At 36.2% G+C, this 20,275-nt stretch overlaps 1 protein-coding gene across 9 annotated transcripts in view; it reads right to left on the reverse strand.

The window, feature by feature from the left end:
- The window catches only part of LOC106869538 (tyrosine-protein phosphatase non-receptor type 4), a 385,426-nt gene that overhangs the window by 264,476 nt on the left and 100,675 nt on the right, over positions 1-20,275 (reverse strand). For 6 of the 9 annotated variants that reach the window (XM_052971320.1, XM_052971319.1, XM_052971316.1 and 3 more), the window contains exon 1: positions 17,499-18,592. The exons of 1 other annotated variant lie outside the window; for it this stretch is intronic. In XM_052971320.1, the coding sequence (XP_052827280.1) occupies positions 17,499-17,553 (55 nt within the window). In that variant the 5' untranslated portion in view covers positions 17,554-18,592. Of the gene's footprint in view, positions 1-17,498; positions 18,594-20,275 lie in introns of those variants that run through there. 2 more of the 9 variants (XR_008265075.1, XM_014915321.2) reach the window with 2 other exon arrangements.

Consider the following 20,275-nt stretch of genomic DNA (forward strand, 5'->3'; position numbering starts at 1 on the left):
ATTATTACTGACAAGCTGGCAGAATCGTTAGCACACTGGACAACATGCTTAGTGGCCTTTTGTCTGTTTTTAAGTTCTGAGTTCAAATTCTGCTGAGGTCAAGTTTGCCTTTAATCCTTTTGAGATCAATAAAATAAGAACCAGTTGAGCAGTGGAGTTGATGTAATTAACTGGCTGCTTCTCTCCCAAAATTTCTGGCCTTTTGCCTATACTACAGTTTGTTGATTTTTATTGTTTTTTTTTAAATTTTGTTAATCTTGTTTACACACAAAACCCTCACAACAACACATACACACAGTCTTTGTTTTGTCTTGTACTGTCCATAATGTTTTTCTTAATGTAAACCCTTGTGGTTAATAAAGAAATGATTATTATTGGTCCTAAATGATAAATGGCAGCAACATATGTAAACCTGCCGAAAGTTAGAGAGATCAGGTGAAGACAGCTGTGACTATCTGGTCACTGCATGCACCACCCTGAACTGGAAGCATCCAAGTTGGTCTTGTGGAATCTGCTTCATGGTGATGTAAGAAGAGGAAAAACGTTGACGTACCTACATCAACAACTTGATTGCAGGCACTTGCCTGGAATGTATCCAGGATCCCGAGCCAGTGATGATGGAATAATAATAAAGAATCATGAGTGTTGGACAAAATGCCTTGTGGTATTTCATAACAACTCTCTACTTTTTAAATTCTAATTGAACCAAGGTCAACTTTACTGCTCATCTTTCTGGAAGTGTTAAAATAAAGGTGGGGGTGAAGGGGGTCAATATTGCATGTTCCCTTCCCCAAATTTAGGGCACAGTACCAATGTAAGAAATTAGTGTAAATTATTGTTAGGTCAGCTGGCAGAATTGTTAATGCATCAGACAAAATGCTTATGTTCTTCCAATTCTTTAGGTCTGAGTTCAAATCCTGCTGAAATCAATTTTGCCTTGCATCTTTTTGGGATAGATAAAATAAAAACTGGAATTGTTGTAACCAACTCCCCACTCCTCTCCCCTCAAAATGACTGGTTTTGTGGCAAAATTAGGAACCATTATTATTTGGTGGTGGTGGTGGTGGTGGTGGTGGTAGTAGGAGGAGGAGGAGGAGATGGCAGTGGTAGTCATAATAGAAGTAATTTTTCAGCTTAGGCTAGTTTTATAAAGGAAAAAATTCAAGTGAACTAAAAGAGCTCCAGTGATTACTGATCCTTTTTCAGGTCTCAGAAAACCCTTTGTCTTGAAGTCTTTTACTGTTTTCAGTCACTGAGCTACAGCCATGTCAGAGCATCACATTCTAGGGGAGAGAGTTGATTGCGTCAGCCACTGAACTTATTCCTCTTAATCTTAAAAGGAAGAAAGTTAACATGAACCTGGACAGGTTTGAACTCAAATGGCTAATTTTGTCACAATTTAAATGTTTTGAGAATCCAGATAAATAAAAAAAAAAAATAATAGAAGAAAGTTATTTGAGATTTAAACTTCACTTTTTTATGTGCTAGCGCAATGTAAAAAGTACGTATGCCACATAAAAAGCACTCGGTACTGATGCCACGTGAAAAGCATTTAGTACACTTTGTAAAGGCAATGGTATTAGAAAGGGCATCTAGTTATGGAAACACTGTCAAAATAGGAAATTGCAGCTTGGTGCAGTCCTCTGAGTTGCCAGTTCTTCTCAAACGGTCCAACCCATGCCAGCATGGAAGATAGATGTTAAATGATGGTGGTGATGACAACACTTCTTCAATTTGAAGAAGTAGCCGGGAGTGGGCATTCTGTTACCTTTTCCCTGAGAAGCTAAACCAAAAGAAAATTCTGGAATTAAATGAAACTGATAACAACAAAACTAAAAAAAGGAAAGGAAATATTGGAAATAAACACAAAAGATTCTACAGAATCACCATCATCAACATCACTGTTATTAAAGAGATCAAGTTGCCATCATAGCTTAAAATTTAGTCCAAAACAGACTGACAATCTACCAAAGAAAAAATGTAAGATAAATAATGCACCAAAATTACCCTTGTTATTGAAGGCAGTGGATATCAGAATTGGTCAAGTAGTAGACAAAATGCCTTGCAGTATTTGATTAATATCCCAAATTCAAGTTCTAACATATATTTTAAACTTCTAGATTTAATAAACCTCAGAAATATTGTTAATAGATGGAGTGAACTATACTCAGGCTTGTGCCAATATGAGAAGAAATATTATTAAAATGCTAATGGCCCTCATGGCTTCTGATCTTAAGTCTTGGTATAAAAAATGAGCTACAGTAAATATTTTGATCAATACCACAGATTTGGTTGTCAGTTGTTTGACCTTAACCAGTTGAGCATGTCCCTTGGTGGCTGACGATATGTGCATCTCTGATCATTGAGTAGAAGTAGTGGGGGAGCATCATAGCCATGTGTTGAGAGGAATTTTTGGGGGTTTGAATTATTCACTCTGGAAACACGAGTGTTTCGTTCAACATTCTTAAACAACCCTTATTCAGGGACCTTTTGAGTGGGATCGAATTGAAGAAAATTCTAACTGGGCCCCACCTGCAGGGTCATGCACTTTTTATCGTGATATGAAATCACCATGTTGCACATATATGGTTGTGATGCATGCGTCTGGTGTTCCATTATCAGACGGGTAGTCATGATGGGTATATTGGGCTTCATATATTTGTACACCAGTGTCACTTTGATGCCATGAGTGGCTCTCTCACCCAATAATAATAATAATAATAATAATAATAATCTGTGCTGCCCAAGAGCAAGCACTAAAAACAAACTACATAAAATACAGAATAGACAACACAGCAGAAAGTGATAAGTGCAGAATCTGTGGACAAAACGGTGAAACCGTATGGCATATTACCAGCCAATGTACGCCACTAGCCCAGAAGGAATATAAGAGACGCCACGACAATATACCAAGGCTTGTCCATTGGACACTTTGCAACAAGTATGGACCTGACAGTGCAAAAAATTGGTATGAACACAAATTTGAAGGCATCGTCGAAAATAGAAATGCAAAGATCCTATGGGATTTTATGATTCAGTGCGACCATGAGATAGAGAATAGGAAGCCGGACATAGTCTTAATTGAGAAAAAAAAAAACTATACTGGATCATACATATAGCATGCCCAGCTGACAACAAGGTATGTGATAAGGTAGAAAGAAAAGTCGAGAGATATGACAGGTTAGCTTGGAAAGTTAAGCAGTTGTGGTCGATGAAAAAGGTAACAGTAGTACCAATAATTGTCGGAGCCCTGGGAAAAATGAGTAAAAATCTCGAGAAGTACGTGGAACAAATAGGGGCTGCAATAAGGGTGGATCACTTGCAGAAAACAGCACTTCTTGGAACCACTCGAATACTCCGGAAGGTGCTCGAAAAATAAGAGGTGTTACCTTAGTTCACTGGTAGTGAACAGCTGACACTGTAGTACATCCCTAGCGTTAGAAGCTGTGCAAAAGCAATAATAATAATAATAGAGAGACTCTGTGAGACCTCTGACTACAGGCTGTTGTCCACTCTCACAGACCCAAGAAGAGCAAACAAGACCAAGCGCTCTGAAAAGTAAAACAACAACAACGACAATGACCTTTGTCTGTGGACAGCTGACCCCCTTTCCATCATACCCAGCAAAATAAGCTGTGAGTTTTCATCACATAATAATAATGATGGTTTCAAATTTTGGCACAGGGCCAGAAATTTCAGAAGGGGTAAGCCAATGACATTAACCCCAGTGTTCAGCTGGTACTTATTTTAGTGACTCCAAAAGGATGAAAGGCAAAGTCAACCTCAGTGGAATTTGAAGTCAGAACATAAAGATGGACCAAATGCCACTGAACATTTTGCCTAGCATGCTAATGATTCTCTTGGCTCACTGCCCCAAGGCCACAAATTTAGTAATGGGCTAGAGGAATACACTGACCCTTGGGTTTTATCAACCCTATAAGGATGAGCAGTAAAGTTAACCCTGACAGGGGTCTGACCTCAGAAAATAAAAAGCTTTAACAAAATATCAAAGTATTTTGTCTAACACTCAAATGATTCTGCCATTCAATTACCCTTTTACTAATAGACTACTACTACTACTACTACTACTACTACTACTACTGAAAACAACAACAGCAATGGCTTCAAATTTTGGAGCAGAACCAGCAATTTTCGAGGGGGGGGGGTCAGTTGATTACATCAACCTCAGTACTTGACTGGTACTTATTTTATCTACCATGAAAGGATGAAAGGCAAAGGTGATTCAGTGGGGTTTGAACTCAGAACGTAAAGAGGCAAAAGAAATACTACTAAACATTTTGTCTGATGCCATGCTAATGATTCTGCCAGTAGGAAATGAATTAATCTATTGAATTCAATCTACCATTTTCTAAATTCAAATTCCTCAAGGGTTAGTAAATTAATACCTGAGGTCAAATTAACTACATTTTTAGCCTGGTACAAAAACTTCTTTGTATCAGGTGAAGAAAATTTCACAATTCTGAGAAAGCCCTTAGAAAATAAACAAACATGGAAACTTCCATATCCATTTATTTTAAACCTGAGGTTAGATGTTGAATTTCAAAACACCAAACACATGAATAAAGACCCTTAATATCATCATCATCATCATCATCGTTTAACGTCTGCTTTCCATGCTAGCATGGGTTGGACGATTTGACTGAGGACTGGTGAAACCGGATGGCAACACCAGGCTCCAGTCTGATTTGGCAGAGTTTCTACAGCTGGATGCCCTTCCTAACGCCAACCACTCAGAGAGTGTAGTGGGTGCTTTTACGTGTCACCCGCACGGAGCATATCAATTTAAAATTTAATCTCTCACTCTCAGTTTGTTTAACTACTACTATTAGTAGCAGTAGAAGAAAGGATTATTATCATTATTATTATTACGGTGGTGAGCTGGCAGAATCGTTAGCATGCTGGGCGGTATTTTGTCTGTATTCACGTTCTGGGTTCAAATTCTACCAAGGTCGACTTTGCCTTATCATCCCTTTCGGGGTTGATAAATTAAGTACCAGTTGAGCACTGGCGTTGATGTAATCGACTTGACCCCTCCCCCGAAGATTCAGGCCTTGTGCCTTTGGTAGAAAGGATTGTCATTATTATTATAATTTTAGGTGGCAAGATGGCAGAATCATTAGCACACCAGTTGAAAAGCTTAGTGATATTTCATTTGTCTTTATGTTCTGAGTTCAAATTCCACCAGGGTCGACTTTGCCTTTCATTCTTTCCGAGCCGATAAAATAAGTACCAGTTGAGCACTGAGGTTGGTTTAATTGACTTAACTCCTCCCCACAAAACTGCTGGCCTTGTGCCAGAATTTGAAATTATTATTGTTATTAGTCTTAGTAAGTAGCAGGGCAGATAAATTACAAATCCCTTCGGGTAGATGGCCCTGCTTGATCTGTAGAAAAGGTGTGGGTAGAAACTCCCTAAGATGTACCCGGTGTAAGGTATGGACACGTTAGAGGTGCAGAGAGCTCCTACCTCTGCTGACAACAAAGGGCTTCTCCTTCAGAGTGAAAGGTAGATTGTACGATGCCTGTGTGTGAACAACTGTGCTACATGGCAGTGAAACATGGGCTGTGACAGCTGAGGACATGTGTAGGCTTGAAAGAAATGAAGCCAGTATACTCTGCTGAATGTGTAACGTCAGTGGGCATGTACAACAGAGTGTAAGCATCTTGAGAGGAAAGTTGGGCATAAGAGGCATCAGGAGTGGTGTGCAAGAGAGATGATTGTGCTGGTGTGTTCAGGTGATGTGTACGGACAAGGACAGCTGTGTAAAGAAGGGCTGATCTCTAACTGTGGAGGGAACCTGTGGTAGAGGTAGACCTAGGAAGACATGGGATGAAGTGGTAAAGCGTGATCTTCGAAATTTGGGCCTCACAGAGGAAATGACTATTGACCAAGACCTTTGGTGATATGCTGCGCTTGAGAAGACCCATGCAGCCAAGTGTAATCATAATCATGGCTGATGCTGGTGTCACACAACTGGCACATAGAAAGCACCTTTCAAGCATTGGGCCTCACATAGGCAAAGTGACTGATGCTGGAGGCACATGAAAAGCTCCTTTCAAGTGTTGGGCCTCACAGAGGCAATGACAAATGACCAAGACCTTGGTATTATGCTATGCTTGAGAAGAAGACCCATCAAGCCAAGTAAAATCACAGTCATGGCAGATACTGGTGTCACACAAATGGCACCCGTGCCAGTGGCACATCAAAGCACCCATTACACTCTCAGAGTAGTTAGCATTAGGAAGGGCATCCAGCCATAGAAACCATGTCAAATCAGACTGGAGTCTGGTGCAGCCTTCCAGCCTGTCAGCCCTGGTCAAACCATCCAGCCCATGTCAGCATGGACAACAGACATTAAATAATGATGATGATGATGATGATGATGATGATGAAGGTAGTGAGCTGACAAAATCATTAGCACACCAGACAAAATGCTTTGTGGTATTTTGTCCATCTTTACATTAACTGTTCAAATTCTGTCAAGGCTGACTTAGCCTTTCATCCTTCTGGGGTTAATAAAATAAGCGCCAGTAGAGCACTGGTGTCAATCTAATTGATTAGATCATTCCACCAAAATTTCAGGCCACATGCCTTTACTAGAAAAGATCATTATTATTATTTGCTTGTTGTTATCTTTTATCTTTTACTTGTTTCAGTCATTAGACTGCGGCCATCCTGGGGCAGCTTGATAAATTTTAGTCAAATGAACCAATCCCGGCACTTCTGTTTCTTTTAAGCCTGGCATTTATTCAGTTGGTCTCTTTTGCTGAACCACTAGGTTATGGAGACATAAACACACCAACACTAGTTGACAAGTAGTAGGGGACAAATGCAAATATCTATAGAATGACAGGCTTCTTTCAGTTTCTGTCTACCAAATCAACTCACAAGGCTTTGGTTGGTCTAAGTAGAGGACACTTACCCAAGATGCCATGCAGTGGGACTGAATCTGGAACCATGTGGTTGGGAAACAAACTTCTGACCACACAGCCATGGCTGGGGAAATTTGAGAAATGTCACAACTTGGCATTTCTTAAGGTTGTGTAAGTTAAAATCCAATTAAAATAATTTCATGAGAATATCTTATCAAATCAAGCATAATAAAGAAGAAGAAGTAGCTAGTATGTCAATTAATGCATTTTAACTCATTATAACCTAAACAATTAACGCTGTAGCCTCTTAACAATATACTCTTTTATACATTGAGCCTAATATATAAAATGCATACAGAAGAATATACAAAACTCTTATAGCCATGCAAACCAAGAATATGTCAATCTTAACTTTATATTAGTAATTCACTATTATTGTTAAATATTGGTTTCAAATTTTGACACAAGACCAGAATTTTGGGGAAGAGGGTAAGGTCCATAACAGCCTCAGTGCATAACTGGTACTTATTTTATCAACCCTGAAAGGATGAAAGGCAAAGCTGGCCTCAACTGAATTTCAACTCAGAACATAAAGACAGATAAAATACTGCAAAACATTTTGCCTGCAGTGCTAACAATTCTGCCAACTGCCACTTTGATATTATAGACATTTATTGTCAAATAATATTAAACTGAAAAGCAAATAAATTGGGTTTCTCTCTGCTGATGACATCACAGTTAATTAAAAATGAGGATAGAATGAAGATGAAGTGTTATAGAATATTGATGATAATATGGTACTAAATACTAAAAGTGAAAAAAAAAAAAAAGAGATATTTTTTTATTATGTGAACTCTTTTATAAATTCACAGTATAAACATTGATTCCTAAAAGACAGAAAGCCTCTATTTTTTTTATTTTTTTTATTTTGAGATGAGCATAATAGTTCATATCAATCTTGGGAGGACAAATGACAAATTAAACTCATATAAAGTCATCAATGACAGTGGTATTGATAAACTCATGTGTCATGTATGTCTTGCCCTTGCCAGTTTTTATTTAAATAATATTGTGGGGTTTTGTTGTTATCTAACATAGTCTAAGGCTATAGTAGAGGACATTTGCCCAAGGTGCCATGCTGTGGGACTGAATTGGAACCATGCAGTTGGGAAGCAAACTTATTACTACATAGCCATGGCAGGGGAAATTTAGGAAATGTCACAACTTGAAGATTGTAATTTAGTAATCGAACCAACATTGTCAGCTCGTTAAACATAAACCTAATGCTACTAATTTGATAAAATGTTTCAATCCAATTTTTTTAATTGTTCTCTATGCTAAATCAAAAGTGTTAAAAATTACCAAAATAAAAATTATCTTTACAATTAAAATAATAACAAAATCAATTTTCGAGCTGAATAAAAACCAGTGAAAACATCATATCCACAAAGTTCTGCAGTTAAAGGTTTTTAAGCTTGACAGAATTTTGAAATTTTGTTTTGGGCGTTATTTCTAGTGTTTTATTTGAAAATCTTTGTCACTGTTTAATTTTACTTTTGTTGCTATTATAGATTATACACAGCAATATATGCTAAATTAGAGCAGCCAATTATTTTTCTAGTTATGGTAAAGATAATATCAGCCATGAAAGATCAGTTTCTCCTCAAAATGAATTCTAAAGAGACAATTATTTTGGCTATCAACAGAAATATAAGAAACCATAAAAGAAGATCTATTCCTATGCTCTCTAAACTATAAAGCAATTCTGTGACTCCAATGAATATCCATTACTCATGAAATAACTAAAGGCTCTTAAGCATTGAGTCAAGTCAATTATCAAGGGAAGAGACAGGAAAAGACATCAATCCAGGTCAGAATCCAAATAATTAGTCGCCCACTAATAACGGGTGAGGAAGATTTTTTAACCATTCGTCTATCTGAGATGAAATCATCATCCAATAATTACAAGCTGACAGATGATCTTCATTTAGATGTCTTCTACTATTCTCTACACTTGTGGCTTAGTGGTTTAGGGTGTTGGACTCATGGTTATACAATTGTGGTTTCGATTCCTGGACCGGGTGATGCATTGTGCTCTTGAACAAAACACTTCATTTTGTGTTGCTCCAGTCCACTCAGCTGACAAAAATGAGCAATCCTGCGATGGACCCTAACCCCGTCCAGGTGGGGGAATCAGGAAACCGGCCCTTATGAATTGGCATGACTTCAGGAGATAACTTTACTTTTTTTTTTTATTCTCTATGCTTTTGGGAATCAGAAAAACTTTTCATTTAAGAATATTTGAAATAAATTTATTCTATAGAATAAAGTTACATAAACCACCTTAAACCATCATGTGAATACATTTACCAAACAAGATGACTTCCAAATAGTTCCTGCTAAAAACCGATGGCACGTATCCTTACTAAATTCTTTAAGCTTTCTCTGTATGCATCTATTTCGAGTTACAAAATCATTTTATAGGGTATCGCATCTCCCAGAAGGTAAGTATTCAAACTGTCCACATTTGATATGTCAAAGGCGATATACATGGTCTTACCACTGTCTATTTATAATCTCATGCAATGGCCACCAGTTTGGTTTCCATATAGCCAGATCTACACGAAACTGCTTTTTGTAGCAGGTTAAATTACTGCAGTTAAATCTCTCTCAGATGACACCCTCCAGTCTTTAAAAAGAAAAAAAAATCAAGGGGACACAATTGGATAATATAATCCTTGAAGCAAGCTAGAAAATTAAAAAAAGATATGTTTGGAGCACATCTAATCTCACCAGGACTAAAGTGAAGCGAAACGAACAACTGCAAAACTTCTTGCAAAATAAAACAAGTGGAGCATTTGGAAAAATAAGTGTGAAAGAAAGTTGAAAAAATATTTTGAGAAAACTGCAAGACTGGCCATGGTTTATAATAGTTGGTAAGAAACAAAGCTGAGGTTGACATTGACTGATGATAGAGAATGAGAAGATCTACAAATAAACAAGCTTTCTGACAAATTGTGTGCATTCTGTTAGCATGTTGAAGAATATCCCCCATGGACAGCAATGATATAGAAACGTTAGAAAAAAAAGGGAAAAGAAAAAGCACTACCACCTAATGTAAACAAAATACTGTTATCTGTTGAAGATTTAATTATTAATATAAAATAATTTACTTATCTACCTGCTAGAAAGAACAGCCAGATCACCCTCACATTAAACAAGGACAAACTGAAAGATATAGTTCTAGATACTCCTAAAAGGACAGGATAGTCATGGTTGGAACGCTTTTGATCATAAGTTTGTTCAATCAGAAACAGCATGAAGGTTTAAATTTCCAAGCAGGGAATTTCATTCTCAAAAGAGAATGGCCATAAATCAAAATAAGGAAAAATTTTTTTAAAGTCTACAAAAATACTGGAAATTCTGAGAGGCAAATGTTTTGCGGGGAACAATTCAATGTGAGAATGGTTATTGCAAGAGATACAACATGGCTTAGTCTTTGTCCCTAAAATACAGAAGGTATTTCAAAGTTGGGAAATAATCAAGAATTTGAAGGAATTTAGAAAGATAAATAGGCATGGCTGTGTGGTAAGAAGCTTGCTTCTCAACCAAATGGTTCTAGGTTCAGACCCACTGCATGGCACCTGTGGTAAGTGTCTTCTACTGTAGCTTTGTGAGTGGATTTGATAGATGGAAACTGAAAGAAGCCTATGGTATATACATATGTTTACATCCTCATAGCTTAGCAGTTTGTCAAAAGAGACTGATAAAATAAGGACCAGGCTTAAGAGAAAAATAAGTACTGGGGTCAGTTCATTCAACTAAAAATCTTTCAAGGTGGTGCCCCAGCATGGGCACAGTCTAATGACTGAAACAAGTAAAAGATAGATAAAAGAACTTTTTTTATTAATATTAATATAGGAACCATATCTGATATTAGATTAGCTTAATCTTCGTTCTTATTAGGTTGGTGTTTGAAACACAACAAAAGGCTTTTACATGAAAATTATGATGGAAGGGTTAATCTTAAATACAAGTAGTTTAAAACAAGCAATTTTCTTTTATAAACTGCAAATAAATTTGTATCAAAAGAGCTAAATATAAAACAGCCTACCTTGAAACACTCTTAATTAATATAGCATCGAAACTGATGGGAAATTTAAAAGGAAAATAGCAAGGAATTTGACCAGTCAGTACTTACAATAAAAGCAAAACTTTTTATCAATACCATACCAGCAACACTACAAGGACACTAACAAGTTATCATGCTGGTTGTTGCTCCACCCATTGGCACTAAAATATAAACTATACCACACTAAAGTGCACCAACAGTAATGAAATTGCAGAAAATATGATCCGGAGTTCCCCTCCTAAAACCAGCCTTGGATAACCACAAAAGTCTATTTTCGATCAAAACTAACAGCTCACGACTCTGAAAGACATAAGTATTTGAAATTCAGGAGCAGCAAAAGCAACCAGATACACAGAAAGGATAGAAAAAAGAAAGAAAGCATTTTGACATGTCAGCTATGTGGAATTTGTATGGAAAATTGTAGCCCATATCTTAAGTAAATTAACTGCCAGAAAATGTCCTAAAGGTAAGCCTATGATATCATCGTACCCTCCACTGTATCATGATATCATAGAAGAGTTACATTACAATGTACATCATAAATAGGGTAAACCAGGAGATCGATACGTGGCAACTACAAAATCATAATAGAGGTAGAAAACATTCAAAATAAAGTCAACTGTTGTGGAGGTTATACACACACACACACACATGTATATGTATGTATATATATATATATATATATATATATATATATATATATATGGCAGGTAAGAAGCACTGCCTTTACAATAAATGTAAAAGAGGTCTCTTGACAAGTACTTAACCAAGACTATGGCCATTTCACTAAGTATTTCCAAGTCCAATCATTTTGAGAAGTTGAGCTTCACAAAGATGTAGTGAATGAAGTCAATTTATAAACTATATGAAACCAGTAAAACATTTTAAAAATGTTTCAAAAGTACTCTTCATCCTCTTCACACTAATTACTGTTTAGGCAAAAAGAACTCTTATCTTGATAGGAAGAAATTAAAAAAAAAATTTCCATACATAAATATTTACATTTTACTTGTACTTTTATACACACACACACACACACACACACACACACAATGTACATACAAACAAAATGTATACATTATATTCAGAAACAAATTATTTCTTAGATGACTAACACATTTTTTATTTGTATGTGTGTGTGTGTGTATATACACACACAAATAATTCTTTAATGATTAACACATTTGCATATGTATATACACGTAAACACATACAGACCTATACACACACACACAAACATTATTAGATGAATATATATACACATACAGAAATCTTTTGCACATGTACACATTTTTACACAAAACAAATACAATACAGATAGGTCTTTCACAGTAATAGTATAAACATTTCAATGTTGATATTGAAACAATGTAACCTCCACACAATACTGATATTAACTGATATCATATCAACAATAAACAGGCACAAGTTTTATCATATACATGCTTATATATAATATCAAACTAAAACAAAATATATCAAAAAGCTAACATTTCATTCAATATACAAATGACATCATTATGTATGTATATATATATATATATATATATTCAGTTTTATTACTAGCACAAAAATAGCACCCTTCATTTGTACCCAACAAACAATGAGTATTTCAATGTTAATCCGTTATACAAAGGATCTCTATCTCTCCCCTCTCCCCCTCTCTCTGTTCTACACACACTTCACCAACAAAACTGATATTTCAGCATTACTACATAATAGATATTATTACCATGATGCTGTCAATAGCTCTTCTGGGTAGGAACTGCCACTTCTTTGCACCATCAAATATCAGCAAATATAGAAACAAGTTTTAACATTATGATCATTATTGTTTGGTGGTGGTGGTGGTGGTAGGATTGCTTAGGTCACTACTACCTCACAGTTGTATTCTATCCATTCACAGTCAAAGTACCAAAAGGTACTGGGGTTCACTCTATTGTCTATACTCTTTATCTGATATCGTGTATAGTATAAGGAATAGACTATCATCATCATCATCATCATCAATATGGCAGATTACATGGCAGAATCATGTAATCAACCTCCCATTCACCACAAATTGCCGGTCTTGTGCCATAATTTGAAACCATTATTATTATTATTATTATTATCATCATCATCTTGTTTACACACGCACACACACATTCTTTGTTTTGTCCTGTACTGTCCATGTTTTTCTTAATGTGAACCCTTGTGGTGAATAAAGAAATCATCATCATCATCATCGTCATCGTCAAAGAGGTAAGCTAGCAGAATTGTTAGCAACACCAGACAAAATGCTTAGTGGCATTAACTCTGTTTTTGTGTTGAATTCAAATTCCCCACCTGAGGTCAACTTTGCATTTCATCCTTTCAGAGTCAATAAAATAAGTCCCAGTTGAGCACTGAGGGGTGTGGGGTGGAGGTGTCAATGTCATTGTCTTATCCCCTCCCCTAAAACTGCTGACCTTCTGCCAAAATTTGAAACCATTATTATTATTATTATTATTATTATTATTATTGTTATCATTATTATTGGCTTTCTGAGTTCAAATTCCATCAAGGTCAACTTTGCCTTCCATCCTTTCACAGTCAATGAAATAAGTACCAGTTTGAGCACTGGGGTTCATACATATACCCCCTCCCCAAAATATTCTGGGCACTGTGCCTATAATAGAAAGGGTTATTATTATTATTATCATTATATGGCATCAAGAACAGGTTGGTGATTGTGTTCTCTGCAAAGTGAGTCAATAAATGCCTCTGATTCCTACAGGGAGCCATTCACGCCACAGATGACCTTGAAAAAGAAAAGGAAAAGGGCAGGAGGGGGCTGCAGCTTTTTGTTCTTTTGCCATGGATTCTGAGACACCAATTTTAAGTGAGAAATCCTTTTCGTCACAAATGGCAGATTTGCTTACAACACAAGCACATACTTTGATATATTTGTGATTCTTCATGTGACTTCAAATTCCACAGAAGTCATATTTGCCTTTCATCCTTCCAGGGTGGATAAAATATAATCAAGTTTTTTTGAAATTGGTGGTCTCGTGTCTATGTTAGAAATCCTGATTAAGTATTATGATTACCCTATTAGATCATTGATGCTGCTGCCGCCACTACTACTACTATTACTACTACTTCCACCACCACCACCACTACCATCACAATATTTCCCCTGAAAGATCAAAATTAAAAGGTAAGTTTGCATTTGCTCAGCTGCTGCTATCAGTCATAATTAATTAACAAGGTTTATGTATTGTTTATTTCTCTTAGAACAAATTTTTTTTTTCGCTGTGAAGAACCTTAGGCAAGTTCTTCAATAAGTTTTCATGGAAACACAAAAAATAAAATGAAAATAAATATGAAATTAAATGTGATATGGAAAGCTTCAGGTGAAGGTGCACCTGGGTAGATACTTTTGGTACTTGTTTCCACTTCATTCTACGCTATGTCTGACATTAGCTGTAAGTGTTCCAGGATTGATAAAATATAAACATAGCAATCCATTAGATTTTGCCCAATTAATAAACTCAGCCTTAAGAATCTGAGTGGAGTAATAGGATGTGGTGCAGATGGTGGTGAAATGAAACTGTGACATATATTGGAGTTCAAGTCCCATTGAGATTTACTTAGCATTTTAACATTACATAGCATGAGAGAGGGGGAGAGAGAGAGAGAGAGAACCGGCAAGTTGAGATCATGATGGAGTTTCAATAACTGGCTGAAACCATTTCCTTTCTATCACAATGCAAATGAGAAGAGAGAGAGAGAGAAAGACAGGAAGAGGTGGTCAGACAGAGACAGACAAAGACAGAGACAGACAAAGACAGATTACTGTCAAAATATTGCTTTCCTGCATTGACCCTAAAGTGAAAAACCTTTGTGTTAAGTCTAAAACCAATATATCCAAGAACTACTGCCACACAGAACAGCATGCCCTTATGCCTAATATATTCAAGATGACTCTAGAAACAACCCCTCCTTCCAGACAACCCCCACTACCCATCCGAAAATAAATATTCAATTTCAAATTTCACCAATCAACTGCTAATTTTGAATTCTTTAGAAAAGAGAACTGGATTGACAATCCAATGGAGAAAATAAGGAGCAGAAATTACAACTATTCTCAAGGTAGCTCATTCCTCAAAGTTCAATATAGTCATAAGGTCAGGGGAGGGAGGTCAGTAAAATACGTACCAATATTCAGGGGCTGATTACAATTAATCACAATCTCCTTTATTTGAATAAAACTATCTTTTCCCAACTCAAATGAAATGGTTCTTAATATTTTTATTTACAATAGGGATGATAATCAAAAACAGTAACAAGACAACCATACTGAATATTTTAAGCTATCTAGTTTGATTTCTCACTTTGCAGAGTTCAAATCACTGTCAGTTTGACTAACTTTCATTCCCTGAAGGTTGGTAAAGCATTGGTGATGATACAATCAACTCTGTTCCGAGAAATTGGCTTTCTGCCGACTGAATGACAATTACTATTATTGAAGCTGATGATATTACTGTAGTGTCTTAAGTAGTAATACACATTGTGTCATTTGCTCGAGGTAAGAGTTTTTAGATATAAGAGGTAGCAGCAATCACTAAGCTACACAGAAGGAGGCAGAAGTAAATTATACATGTTCAGCGAAGAGAGCAATTGATAGAAATTCGTGGAAAATGCTGCACCATCACTAACATCAGTGCCAAGATGACAAGCGCCAACACAAATCGCACTGACAACCACAGAATCTCCACCTCCCTAATAGATACTAACTAGAATGTTTTGGTAACTGAAACAGATGCTCACAACCAATTTTATAAGAGTAGCAGCAATAGACAAGGATGATGGTAAAGGTGAAACAGGTGAAGACGTAATAGTAGTCTGTGTGTGGGGGGGGGGGATAAAAGATAGGAAAAAAGAGAAGAATCGAAGAGAAAAGGGACGAATTTGAAATGATGAAGAAAGAATTAAAGAGCTACTGGAATATTTAAATATGAGCAATGGTTGTTTTGTGAGGGAGACAGAGTTGAAGGCCATCGCATAGTAACGACAGGATGCTGAAGATGAAGGCCACTGAGTCACTTTATAACGGTAAACACACATCTCTCAATAAAGGGTTTTCATCTCGTGCGTGCGTGTATATATGCGTATTTTGTAGGGGTGTGTGTGTCTGTGTGTGCACATAGATACACAATCGTGCGCGGGAGATACACAGAGCAATCATTTTACACACATATATATACACACATCTGTGCAAGTATATATTATACAAAATTTACCAGAATACATGACATATTTCAAGATAAATGTCTGGAAAGCTGTGCGTGTGTGTGTGTGTGTGTGTATACTTGTGTGTACACAATATTATACAGTTTATATACCTATTTATTTGTACACATATCAAAGTCTGTATATCCACACACATACACTCTGTGGATTTACGTATTTCTTAAATAATCGTCAATATGTTTTGATATTTTCATATTTAAACTTTTACACGACTGAAGTGATTACAAAAAATATTCGGCATGTAACTGAATCAAATTCTTTTAAATAATACAAAGATATATTATATTATATTATATTATATTATATTATATATATATATTATATTATATATATATATATATTATATTATACATAGTAAACAGATCAGTGATGTAAAAGTTAACATGAAATATCAATAGATGTCGACGATTGTCTAAGAAATACGTAAATCCACAATTTTTAATAATAAAAGGAAAAGCATGTCTATCAATACATCAACGTAAGATACGTGGAGGGGAAGGTTTAAAGAACCCCCCCCCCCAAAAAAAAACGATTATAAAGATTGATAAACTAGATAAATAAATGTAGTTTAATGTAAAATAAATGTAATTTCTTCGTCGAATTGTCGATTCGCCACTTTTTATGAATGTTTGATGGTGAAAGCAAAACCATAATGATTAATAATATATTGAAGGAGGCGATCCCACTTTTAGACATTTCGTGGAGACATCATCATCATCAGCATCAGAGGCAGGGAGATGGCAAGATTTATTTATTATAAACACTAGACATTATAATAGGAGATCGGGAAATATTTCAACATCGATTGGAGACATCATTATGAAATGTCTCCACATCAGACACTGGGATATATTTGTTATAAACACATTCATTTAATCATTATACACACACACACATGTTAAATTATTTCTTCACACGTCTACACACAGACACAAGAAAGGTTTATTTATTATAAACACGTTATTAGACATTATTGAAACATTACAGAACGACATATAAAGAAACACCTGACGCAATCCAAACGACAAAATCACAAATATTTATTTTAAAAAAACCCACGTCTTAACATTATTAAGAGAAATATATAAACACAAATCTCACAACAATTTAATAATAAATCATAGAAGACAATCACAAGTAATAATAATAATAATAAGGGAAGAAAGACAGAAGTATTTGCTAATAATAGCTGTTACCTTCTTCATCGGTTTTCTCCATGGTTTCCTTAACGATGTCTTCACGTTCTTCCATCTTTTTAGATTTTCAGTAAATTTCTTAGATTTTCGTTTTGCTTACGATTTCTGTTTTTTATTTCTAATGGAATTGGTAAAAGGGGAACTTTTCTTTTCAGAGGGGGTTCCTTTTTCCTTTTCTCCCCCCCTCAATTCACTCACCACATATTATATAAGTATTATTATTACTATTACTATTATTATTATTATTAATTACTACATCATTAATACAACCGATTCCCTTCCTTCTCTCTCTCTTACATATTATATATTTTATAGATTCTCTTATCACTACTTATGCAGATTATTATTATTATTATTATTATTACATTATTAACGATGTCTTTTCACCGCATTTAACAAATGTCCACTTGCCTTCTAATAATAATAATAAGATTATTGTAATTATTATTAATTAAATACCATTCACACAAACAACGATGCTGCAATCAACTGACGAGCTGTGATTTCTTCACTTTTCCCCCCACATACACACAGCATTATATACACACCAACATGCAACCACTATATACACACCACTATATATACACAATCATAACACTATATACACACACACGTACACGGAGTATCGCTAATCTTTTTCTTCAGTTTTTTCTCCCCTAATAAAGTGTGGAGGCGGTAAAAACGATTTAAAAGAAATCCAGAGTATCAAATAATAATAATAATAATAATAATTTGTTATTTGTTATGAATAATCGATATTATATGGTGGTGATGATGATAATAGTAACAACGATACTATAAAATATGTTGGTGGCAGCGACTAATTTTTCTTTCTTCTGGGATTTCTCATTTAATTTCGGGTTTGTTTGTTATAAAAATCCAGTTTTTTGTAGTTTTTGTACTCCTTGACTTCATGGTTTCGGGTCTGACTCGCCTCCCTCGCTGCTGGATGTCTTCGCCGCCTCTAAACACCGCCACTACCAGGGCTACTATTGCTACTATTACTACTGCCGCCGCTGCTGCTGCTGTTTACCATCAACAGCAGCAACACCTCTGTCTGTCTTTCTCTCACTCCATGTCAATCTATATTTTACATTTAGTGTACGAAGGTTATATTATATATATATATATATATATATATATATATATATATATATATATATATATATATATACACACACAGAGAGACGGAAGGAGTGACGGGTAAAGGAAAGAAAGGGGGTGAGTAAAGGAGTGGGGAAAAGAGTTTGTGACAAATGGAGTGGAGAGAGAGAGAGAGAAGTAAGAACGGGGAGGGGGAGATACCTGAGAGAGGAATAATAGAGAGAAATGGCTGCAGTTTCGTCTCGAACAGAAACACACACACACACACACACACACACACACACCATGCATTCCAGTTAGGTGTGTGTCGTGTTGGTATACACACACACACACACATATATATATGTATATATATATATATTAGAGGAGGGGAAATTTTATTTGGTTTCTGTTTAAAAGCAGCTGTAGTAGTAGTAGTAATAGTAGTAGTAGTCGTAGAAATACTAAGTCCTAATCAACAACTAAAGCCGTTCAAACTACAATTACTTCTGTCCTCATACCTGCCCCACCCACCTTCCATTGCAACACCTCTCGCTACTACTACTACTACCTCCACCACCACGACTGCTGCTGTGAAACAGCAGCAACGGTTCCCCCCCTCCTCCTCCCGCCAACCCCTTTAGTTGCAACGATTCCTGCAGTTGCTGCTACTGCTGATGGCATTGCTATTGCAGCGGTCGTGGCAACGGTTCCTGCAGTTCCTGCAACTACCGTTGTTATTTCTGCAGCTGCTGCTGATGGTAACAGTGCTTGTGACGGTTACTGCTGCTGCTGCTGCTGCTGCTGCTGGCGGTGATGGTATCATCGATAGCGCTACATTGACTTCTGCTACATTGAATAGGACAAAAGTGACAGACAGAGACAACATTGATTTCCGAGAATGGTGGGATTGGGAGGAGGACGGCATGTATGTCACGTAACCCCGAATATCTCTCTTATGAAAGCTCCAGGATTTATGTATGCCCTTAAAGCGAAAAATATCGATTTCCAAAGTGACAAACTGGACAATAGAGTATTACTGTTAATATCGACCCTGGGAAGATAAAAGATTTTAAAAAAACACACACACACACACACACAAAAACCTAGCAGGGAATTCAGAATGTATAAAGGACATAACTAAATATAGACCGGCACTGTACCATTTCAACCATTTCACAATTAATATCTGAAGACACAGAGCCAATAAAGAAGCCTCTAAGTGGTCACTCAATCTGCATGAAATAGCAACTAAATCTCCCTCAAATCACACATGAGCATCTTAAAAATATTTCGATATAAAATTTTATTAAGATAAATATATGTAATTTTGATCACTTGGCTCCATGCAACTTAGTATTGTAGGCTTCCAGAACAAACCTAACACATCAAGCATTTGAAGACCAACTGTAAACTCCTATCAAAAGTGTTGAGTGCCACTTTCTTTCATTTGTCCACTCAGCCATGCTGGAGCATCACCTTTTGACAGACAAATTGACCCCAGGAATTATTCTTTGTAAGCCTAGTACTTAGGCTATTGGTCTCTTTTTGCCAAACTGCTAGGTGACGGGGACATAAACACACTAACATTGGTTGTCAAGCAATCGCGGGGGGACAAACTCGGACACGAATAACAAATACATACACACACACACACACACACACACACACACACACACACACACACACACACA

The sequence above is a fragment of the Octopus bimaculoides genome, chromosome 10 (genome assembly GCF_001194135.2).
Source record: "Octopus bimaculoides isolate UCB-OBI-ISO-001 chromosome 10, ASM119413v2, whole genome shotgun sequence".
Classification (NCBI taxonomy): domain Eukaryota; kingdom Metazoa; phylum Mollusca; class Cephalopoda; order Octopoda; family Octopodidae; genus Octopus; species Octopus bimaculoides.